General features: G+C 39.2%; 2 protein-coding genes across 2 annotated transcripts in view; one reads left to right on the forward strand and one right to left on the reverse strand.

Annotated features, from left to right (window-relative positions):
- The window catches only part of frmpd3 (FERM and PDZ domain containing 3), a 532,412-nt gene that overhangs the window by 159,336 nt on the left and 362,060 nt on the right, over positions 1 to 11,016 (forward strand). The window lies entirely within an intron of this gene.
- Positions 5,010 to 11,016, reverse strand: part of LOC122557552 (ATP-dependent RNA helicase DDX19A-like) — a 51,963-nt gene continuing 45,956 nt past the window's right edge. Inside the window, exon 3 of the mRNA XM_043705299.1 lies at positions 5,010 to 5,411. Within this exon, the coding sequence (XP_043561234.1) occupies positions 5,010 to 5,411 (402 nt within the window). The remainder of the gene's footprint in view (positions 5,412 to 11,016) is intronic.

The following is an 11,016-nucleotide window of genomic DNA, read 5'->3' on the forward strand; positions in this document are numbered from 1 at the left end:
TCATCCCCTCCCCCACTCACCTATTGTACTCTATGCTACTTTCTCCCCACCCCCCCCCTCCTCTCACTTATCTCTCCACCCTTCAGGCTCTCTGCCTGTATTCCTGATGAAGGGCTTTTTCCCGAAACGTCGATTTTACTGCTCCACGGATGCTGGCTGACTGCTGTGCTTTTCCAGCACCACTCTAATCTAGACTTTGGTTTCCAGCATCTGCAGTCATTTGTTTTTACCTTTTCAACAGTACCTTCCAAACCCACAACCTGTATTGCTGAAAATGACAAGGGCAGGAGATGCATGGGAACACGACCAACTGCAAGTTGTGCTGCAAGCCATGCACCATCCTGATTTGGAACAATATTGCTGTTGTGTAACTGCTACTGGATCAAAATACTAAAACTGTCATCCTGACAGTATTGTAGCTGTACCTTACCATCCTGACTTAGAAATATATTGCTATTTCTACACTCTTACTGAGTCAAAACCCTGGAATTCCCTCCCTAATGGCATTGTAGGACTAGCATTTCGGCTGCAGCTATTCAAGAAGGCAGCTCACTGTCACCTCCTCAAGGGTAATTAGAGATGGGCAATGAATGGTGGCCAAACAGAGACACCCACATCCCATGAGAGAATAAAAACAAAATTTTGCTACTGTACTGTCGCTCAGCATCAGAATGAGTTTTACTCAAATCTGTATTCTGACCTTATCATTATATTCTTTGAAATGTTTGTGGGGTGAAACAAACCAACTAAACAGCTAAATCTCAATGTACCAGGAATGTTTGAAGCCTCGGGCAATATTTCGTTCACCATGATCCCACAGTCATGCTTCATTGCGATGCAATACATGATACAATGGCAATCTCTACCATAGCTCATGAATAATTGATGTTTGTGTTCAGAATTCTGCATTTGATAACTGAAAAGATATTGTGCAAGTCAAGACTTCTAGCACAGATCCTTATTTGATTTTTCAGTGTCTGCAGTATGGCACACTCTATTTTCAGGCAATTAATTTTAATGCCTGAGCGATTGAGAACCTTGTGTATCAAGGACCATGTCTATCTCTCAAACCGTCCAGTCCACACTGCTTTGAAATAAGGCTCCACGTCAGTTACAAATACTCATACAGATTAAATTATAGTGCAATGTACGATGCTAAATAGTAAGCTTTGAGAGTAATATGGATAAAGCATATGCATTAGATAAGACTTTAATCACGGCAAACATTCCAAGATGTTAAACAAAGCATCAAACTAAATAAAATGGACATTATGTCTCATATGGAGATATTAGGAAAGGTGATACCAAGTTTCATGAAGGAAACCGATTTTAAGGACACTATCGAAGCGTGGGCAGGAGGTGCAGCTATGTTCCTTAATTGGTGTTTTTGTACTCATTAAGGTGATAACTATTTGACTTTCTTTTTCAGGCATTTAATTGAGGCAATTAGATCATATCGCATTCATTTTCAGGCCAGTATTTAGCATTGGAGAATTGGATTCTAGGTCGTCATCACCTGGTACCTGATCTCCTCTGGAAGTTTTGTTCCACACCTTTTATCATCTTGAATACCTCATTCCCCTCATTCTTCTAAATTCCAGAGAGAATAGGCCAAAACTGTTAAATCTCTCTTCACACAGCAAACCCAGCGACTCTGGGATCAATCAACCCAACATGTCTACACTTCCATTCAAAGAGATTGTGGCTGATCTGATGATGGTGGGCAGCACAGTGGTTCACACTGCTGCCTCACAGCGCCAGAACCCGGGTTAAATTCCCACCTCAGGCAACTGTCTGTGTGGAGTTTGCACATTCTCCCCATGTTTGCGTGGGGGTGCTCTGGTTTCCTCCCACAGCCCAAAGATGTGCCGGTTAGGTGAATTGGCATTGCTAAATTGCCCATAGTGTTAGATGTAGGGGAATGGGTCTGGGTGGGTTGCTCTTCGGAGGGTCGGTGTGGACTTGTTTGGGAAAGGCCTGTTTCCACACTGTAAGTAATCTAATCATTCTTTCCATTTTCCCCACAACCTTTGATTTTCTTATTTTATTAAAAATCTGTCTGTCTCAGCCTGGATATCTTCAGTGAACTAACCTCTATAGCTCTCTGTGGTAAAATACCTACAGATTTACTACCCTCGCAGAAGAAATTCCTCCTCCTCTCTTACCTGGACAACCCCTTAATCTGAGATTGAGTCATAGAGTTATTGAGGTTGACAGCATGGAAAAAAGGCACTTTGACCCATTGGGTCTGTGCCGGTCAAAAACAAGTACCTAATGTGGTCCTAGATTGTTTCACAAGGGATAACAACCTCTCAGTGTCTAACCTAGGAATCGTATAAGTTTCTGTAAGGTCACCTCCCATTCTCCTAAACTTCAATGAGTATATGCCCAACTTACTTAACCTCTTCTCACAAGAAAATCACTTCATACCAGGGAGCAATCATCTCTGGACTGCATTCAATGCCAGTAAAGTTTTTTTTTTAATTTACAAAGGCCAATACTTTTTATAGTAGTCTATTTGTGATTTATATATTTGTAGCAAGATCTTTCTATTTTTATAATCCATTCAATTCAAAATATAAGTCAACATCCCATTTACCTTGCCCATTACCTATTGAACTTGTATGGTAGCTTTTTGTGATTACTGCATAAGGGCTTCCAAATCTGTTTGTGCTGCAGCTTTCTGCAGTTTTAATTTCCATCTAAATAATATTCAGCTCCTCTATTCTTCCTGCCAAAGTACATCACCTCATATTTTCTCACATTATCCATTTGGCAAGTTTTTGCCCATTTACTTAGCCTGTTTATATTCCTCTGTGTCATCCTCATCAGTTTCCTCTCCATCTAGTTTTGTGTCATTTGCAAACTTAAAGATAATGCTTCACTTTTGCCAGCCAAGTCATTGATATATTTTGTAAATAATTGTGGCCCCAGCATTGATTCCTATGGCACTCCATTAGTTATAGGTACCCGTCCTGAAAGTACTCACCTTATTTCAACTCTATCCTCTGTTTAAAGCAAAATGCTGCAGGTGCTGTAACTCCAGAAGTGTGGAGCTGAACAGCTTGGGCAGCATTGTGGAGAGAAATAGAGTTAATGTTTGAAGTCAGATATGACTCTTCCTCAGAACTGTCTATTTTCTATTAGGTAGCAAATCTATCAATGCTAATATGTTATCTGCAATATCATGGGCTATTATTTATTAAGTATCCTAAATATTAAAGTTTAAATGCTTTCTGGAAATCAAATTATAATACATCTGCTCATTCTCCTTTACCTATCCTGTTTGCTTCCTTTTCAAGATTTCCCCTCCATGAAGCCATTTGTTTAATTGTATTATGTATTTTAAAATGTTCCTTCATAATAGACGGCAACATATTAACATCTGTCATTGTGAAACTAACTCACAGTTACCAGTTTTTGTCTCCTTCCCTTTTTGAATAAGGGTGTTATATTGGTTGTTTTTTGATTCCTTGGGAACTGTTTCAGAAACTAAGGATTCTTGAAGATTACTACTAGGTGTGCATCCACTATCTCTGTAGCTACTTCCTTTAATATCCTAAGGTGCATCCCGTCATGTTCAGGGCACCTTTCAGCTTTTAATCCCATGACTTTCCCTTGTACTTTTTTTCTCTCATGATAGTTATGTAGTTATTTTCACACCCCTTTTTGATTCTTAAATATTTAACATTTTTGGAATGTTATCCATGTCTTCTGCTGTGAAGACCTGCTGCAAAGTATTTATTGTACTCCTCTGTCTTTTCCTAGTTCCCATTATCATTTCTCCAGCCTCTTTCTCCCAAGAGTTCATGTTCATTTTTAACTCTCTCTTCCTATGTTTAAAGAACCTCTTGCTGATATTATTTGTACATTTGCCTTCAAAGTTTATATTCTCCCTCTTGATTAATTTTTGGTTATAATTTGCTGTTTTTTAAAATATTCCTAGTCCTCTGTCTTACCACTAATTTTTGCCACGTTGTATGTTTTTTCTTTCAATTTGATGCTGTACATATCTTGCTTAGTTAACCATGATTAGTGATGCCAAGGCAATTTACCACCCCGGCGAAAAAATACAGGAACGATTTACCACCCCTGAGAGAAAGAAAGGAAATGACATCACCAACCCAAAGAAACCCAAACATATAAATAGAAAGCAGGCATCATCAGCAATGTTTTGTCCGGAGGCTCACTGAAGATGTTACCTAGTATGATGACATAACATCTGAAAATGTACCTTCCAGCTCAGCAAGCAAACCTACATCCAGAATCCTTCTTTCTTATTGAGTAACATATTTGTTATGATTCATGAGCATTTTTCTGAACAACTATCTGAATTGTATGACACTTTTCCTTAACCATCTTTGCTGCTAGCCTCCTTTCCCAGTTCACTCCAGCAAACCCTGTCCTCATATTTTTTGTAATTGCACTTATTTAAGTTTGGAGCAATTGTTTCTAACTTTCTCACTTTCAATCTAAATGCTAAATTCTACCATGCTGTTTTCTTGGGTGTTTTATTCTGAATTCATTTATTAAACCTGCCTCTAATGTGATAGCAGAAAACCACCTAGTATTCTAACTGGAAGATATTCTTGTTTAAACAAGATGTAATTTATTGCATAAATGTAATTCGGCCAAGTTGCATTGGTCTGAAAAACATTACTACTAAGGCTGTGAGGGAGACCAAAAGCTGTTCACCCCACCTAAGTCCAAGTGACACCTTCATATTGGGCAGTGCTTCATTAGTTCCTCAGCATTTAATGCTTCAGATCTTACACTCTCATATCACATCTCCCTCAACCTTTTCCCATGATTGTTCTACATTTCGGTTTATAAGTGCATCTCAGGTCCTTAATCTCAAATTAGGGCAGTCTAGACGTTTCACAAGAATACATACTTTTTGAGCTTGTACAATTTTTAGATCTCTGGGTTGAAAATTGCTGACATAGAACATAGAACAATACAGCACAGAACAGGCCCTTCGGCCCACGATGTTGTGCCGAACATTTGGCCTAGCTTCGGTTGAGGATATTCATGCTGTATTTACTGTCCATCATGTTAATAGCCAAGCCACGTTTGCCAAAACGACCTGTTCGTCCAATTCTGTGAAGGTATGTCTCGCAGTCTGGATTACCATCTTTATCCACTGGAAGGTCAAAGTTTATGACGACGGAGACCTGCTCAACATAAATTCCTCTTGCGCAGACATTAGTTGTGACAAGTACTTTCTCTTTGCCATCCAGGAAGCGCTGGATCACAGCGGCTCGTTGCTCTGCCATCATCTCTCCACTTAGCAGTGCTACTTGATGACCCTCTTTAGACAATTCAGCTGCCAGCCAACCAGCAGTCTTGCGAGTATGACAGAAGATCATGGCCTGTGCTATGGTAATCGCTCCAGGAAGGGGATCAAAGTGCTATGGGACTTTGATCCCCTTCCTGATGCTGTGAAGTCAATAAGCCATTTATATTATGACCTTCTTCATTGGATTCATCCCAGTCAAGTACTGGTGAACATTTTGGCTACAATGGATTCAGATACATTTTGATATGGTTTGCATGTTCCATACATTGTGGAAAAAATCATCACAAATTACTTTTAATTCTGCTATTTATTAAGACACCTCACAGGAAACAACTACAGGAAAAAAAATTTAAACTTTATTGCATGTAGCAACCAAAATAAGACCCCATTAAGCAAGTTAAGCTTCACAACTCAACTTGGCTAATACACGATTAATGGTGGAATCTGGCCAGGATTTTAACCAACAGTGCCTGACTCTGGATATGTTCAAGGTTTGATTCTTATGCAGTGTTCTTCAAAGTTCTACTGACTTGCTATGTTATTACATATTCTTACATAATTTCTGTCTCTTTCAAGGTTGTAGTGTGACATTATTGATGATTCAACAGATTCTTCCATCCAAATTATTGCAAGTCTGCAGCTTGCTTTCTTATCAGACGTAGCTTCTTTGTTCCTTGTTATATTTGGCCTTAACTGTCTGTTTGAAGACACAGCTTCCCTATGATTAACTTCTGAAATTCTTCTGCATGGCAATCTTTATCTTTTGTGGCATAAAATATTCAATTTATCAATCAGGTGTCAAAGCAGTTTTGTTCATGTAGCCTCCACTCCTCCTTTTGCCAGACATAGCTAATTGCTTTCAATCCCTGTATGTTTGTCCTTGTCTTTAAATTTGTTCCAAACAGAGTTATTGCTGCTGCTTTTAGTTATAACAGTTTATCTTATTGACTCATTCAATCCATGAACAGTTATTAAAGCTCTGAAGTCAACAATATAACACCTATATATTAGTTGTTGTAACATATATCACAAAAACTTTGAACTTTTTGAAAAAGATGTTGTGAAATTTATTAACAATATATTTATATTGACTATCTCTGTATCCATGGAGGCTCTCTGACGGTGCCTGTAAGGCTAAGCACACTGATTTCTGATGCCTGTTTGATTGCTCCTAAATCTGTAGCTGAAACATCAGCAACTATGATGGTTGGAAAGGATGGAGTGTAGTAGACTCAGGCATTCATGGATGTCAGCATGCCCTTGATATTTTGGGTATTTTCCCGGGTTTGCCATTATTACGTCACTGTTGACAAGGTGTCCCAAGATGTAAATAGATGCGTTAAAAATTAACACTGGTCATTAAGGTGAGCCAGTCAGTCAGTAGGTGTTTTTAAAACTGCATAAACCCTCTGATCATTCTCTGCAACCATTTCACTGTACATCAATAGTTATCCATGTTGTAGAATGTATAATATTTGGACATACTCTGTTGAAAAATCTCTGGAGCCAAGGCAATCCGAAATGTTGGTCTGCTAAAGCAAATTCTCTCAATTGAAATTATAAATGTTATAATTAAGCTTAGAATTTGCCAGCATCCACAGTTTGCATCGAGTTTAGTGAAAGTTCTGCGTTAGGATAATTTAGGTAGACCTGAATGAACTTTGGATAAACTCTTGTCAACCACAGACCGAGGGTAGATTTTTCTCAACATTACATCCATTGAGTTTGGATGCATAAGCCTACCTGAACATCACTTGGTTGGTTTTATCACCAAGACAATGATCCCCATTCTGGTCATTTTCTCAACTTGTTTCTCAACTTATTTAATTGAAGTATAGGAAATCCTTCTGGATATGTAGAGGTCAGCCTAGCATCTTTCTTTCATGTGATCTTGCATGAAATATTGTGCTTCCCTAATCCTGTAAACAATTTGTGGTATTCCTGTTCAAAGGAGCTCTTGTTCTTTTAATATTTAACCTCTGACCTTTTTTAAAAAAAAAAGGTAAGAGCAAGACACACATATTTCTACACAAGAATGAGAAATCTTGATTGTGAAGTGTTGATTGCTATAGGCTATGTCTTTGTAATTTTGACCACGGTACACTACTTGATAGGGTAGTAACAGTTGTCTCTGTGTGAAGCTTCAATTTATTAATGTGTCCATTGATATGAATAACCGTTTGCAAAAAAAAAGGTAAGGACAGGATCATCTATTTCCTCCAGAAATACTTTTCTTCTATGACAGGCAATTGATTTCTCTTTAAGTGAGTAACTATTTATCTTCTCTTGCTTTGTGACTGTCTTCCTTCAACACATTTTCTGGGAGTGACACATTGATTTAAAGATAAGGATGAACACTTCTTTTTTCCCCGTCACATATCAATGCCCAAAGTGCTAACACTTTTAATATCTGAAGACTTCCTACTTTCTGAACTTGCATCTCATACGTATCTTTTGGAGTTTTATAGCTGATGAACTGATTGTATTCCACTGATCTCCTGCGATGATTTTGACTCTTGTAGTGCTTCTATATTTCTATTTCACTCATGACCTGATCGGCTTTCACTAGAGTCAAATATTCTTTTAATTCCGATAAACCAAGATTCGCCATTAATGCCAACAATAATTCTGCCTCTTTTTTTTAAAATTCCGACTATAAGGCTTCATAGTTACATTCCATCACTAACCTGTAGAAATCATTAATGAAATTATTTATGGATTCCCCATTATACTAAATTCTTCTACTAACTTTTATTCTTCCAAGAGTATTATTCATTTTAACGATTAAGAATGATTCTCCAAACCTAGCAGACCGTGATCAACAGTGCCTGTCATTTATTTTATGACTAGAGAAGCTATTTTATGATTAGCTAAAGTCTCAAGCAAACACACAAGTATATTTATTTGTTCAGCATCTGATTCAGCATCTAAAATTAGGAGTTCTTCATCTTAAGAATTGTTTTCTTCAAGATGTCTACTTTTATCTTCTATTTGGCCCATGGCTAAATTTTCCTGACAATGCTTTTTCTGCTGCCATGCCTTCTGAATGTGATTATTAATTTTCCTTGCTTCAACATGTGAGGTCATGCACTTTGGTAGGAAGAATAGAGGCATGAACTATTTTATAAATAGGGAGAAACTTCAGAAGTCTGAAGTGCAAAGACACTTGGTAGTTCTAGTCCAGGATCCTCTCAAGGTAAACTTGCAGTTTGAATCAATAGTTATGAAGGCACATGCAATGATGGCATTTATTTTGAGAGGACTTGAATAAAAGCAGGGATGCACTTCAGAGGCTCTATAAGGCTCGGTCAGACCACATTTGCAGTATTGTGTACAGTTTCAGGCCCCATATCTCAGGAAGGATGTACTGGTCCTGGAGCGTGTTCAGAAGAGGTTCATGAGAATGGTTCCAGGAGTTAAAAGCTTTACATATGAAGAACATTTGAGGACTCTGGGTCTATACAGAAAAGGATGAGGGGGGATCTATTTAAAACATACAGAATACTGAGTGACCTGGACAGGGTAGATGTCAACAAGATGTTTCCACTGGTAGGAGAGACTGGGACCCGAGGGTATAACTTTAGAGTAAAGGGAAGACCTTTTTAGAGTGGAGATAAGGAGAAACTTCTCCAGCCTAAGATTGGTGAATCTTTAGAAATTGTTACCACAGAAGGCTGTGGGGGTGGGGGGCAGATCATTGAGTGTATTTAAGACTGAGATAGGTTCATGAGGATCAAGAGTTATGGGGAGAAAGCAGAATATTGAGTACAGGAGTTGGGAGGTCATGTTGCGACTGTACAGGATATTAGTTAGGCCACTGTTGGAATATTGCGTGCAGTTCTGGTCTCCTTCCTATCGGAAAGATGTTGTGAAACTTGAAAGGGTTCAGAAAAGGTTTACAAGGATGTTGCCAGGGTTGGAGGATTTGAGCATAGGGAGAGGCTGAACAGGCTGGGGCTGTTTTCCCTGGAGTGTTGGAGGCTGAGGGGTGACCTTATAGTGGTTTACAAAATTTATGAGGGACATGGATAAGGTAAATAGGCAATGTCATTTCCCTGGGGTCGGGGAGTCCAGAACTAGATGGCATAGGTTTAGTGTGAGAGGGGAAAGATATAAAAGAGACCTACAGGACAACCTTTTCACACAGAGTGGTGCGTATATGGAATGAGCTGCCAGAGGAAGTGGTGGAGGCTGGTACAATTGCAACATTTAAGAGGCATTTGGATGAGTATATGAATAGAAAGGGTTTGGAGGGATATGGGCCAGGTACTGGCAGGTGGGACTAGATTGGGTTGGGATACCTGGTTGGCATGGATGCGTTGGGCCAAAGGGTCTGTTTCTGTGCTGTACATCTCTATGACTCTATGATTGAATGGCAGAGCAGACTTGATGGGCTGAATGGCCTAATTTCTACTCCTATGTCTTATGATCTTATGTCCAACACAAACATCAAAGAACCAAACTTGCTGCAAATGACACACAAATGCATATGTATAAATCTTGCTTCATCACACCTCCACTCTATCAAAAAATGAATGAAAATGTATCTGAAAAAGGCATTTTCGTGACACATCAAAATTACCTTACCACTAATTCTGTGTCCTATAAATAGCAACAGCATTTTAAAATTAAAAATACAATGGATAACCAGAATCAATTAGCACATTAGCAGAGATGGTGTATGTGCACTCTTAACAAAGCATTCGTTGTCACATTCTCATTGTTTGGCAGGACATAATTCTTGCTCCTTTCCAGACCATCCAGTTCCTTCCAATAGATTGTTACTAACTGCTTCAGACCACTTGGATGCTTTATCTGTCTTTCAAATGCAAAAAATTTGGGAGGCAACACCGCCTGGTCTGTTTGCACATCACAATGATGTAGTAAGGGCATCAGTACTTTAGAATCACAATGAGAATGTTGTGTAACAGATGTTTCGGCCACTAATGCTTTTCAGAGTGCTCAGTATAGAACATAGAACAGTACAGCACAGAACGGGCCCTCCAGCCCACAATGTTGTGCCAACCACTGATCCTCATGTAAGCACCCTCAAATTTCTGTGACCGTATATGTCGAGGAGTCTCTTAAATGTCCCCAGTGACCTTGCTTCAACATCTGCTGCTGGCAACGCATTCCATGCTCTCGCAACTCTGTGTGAAGAACCTGCCTCTGACATCCCCTCTATACTTTCTTCCAACCAGCTTAAAACTATGACCCCTTGTGTTAGTCATTTCTGCCCTGGGAAATAGTCTCTGGCTATCGACTCTATCTATGCCTCTCATTACCTTGTATACCTCAATTAGGTCCCCTCTTCTCCTCCTTTTCTCCAATGAAAAAAGTCCAAGCTCAGTCAACCTCCTTATAAGATAAGCCCTCCAGTCCAGGCAGCATCCTGGTAAACCTCCTCTGAACCCACTCCAAAGCATCCACATCTTTCTTATAATAGGGCGACCAGAACAGGACGCAGTATTCCAAGTGCAATCTAACCAAAGTTTTATAGAGCTGCAACAAGATCTCATAACTCTTAAACTCAATACCCCTGTTAATGAAAGCCAAAACACCATATGCTTTCTTAACAACCCTGTCCACTTGGGTGGCCATTTTAAGGGATCTATGTACCTGCACACCAAGATCCCTCTGTTCCTCCACACGACCAAGAATCCTATCCTTAATCCTGTACTCAGCTTTCAAATTCGACCTTCCAAAATGCATCACCT

This window comes from Chiloscyllium plagiosum, chromosome 15 (genome assembly GCF_004010195.1).
Source record: "Chiloscyllium plagiosum isolate BGI_BamShark_2017 chromosome 15, ASM401019v2, whole genome shotgun sequence".
Taxonomy (NCBI): domain Eukaryota; kingdom Metazoa; phylum Chordata; class Chondrichthyes; order Orectolobiformes; family Hemiscylliidae; genus Chiloscyllium; species Chiloscyllium plagiosum.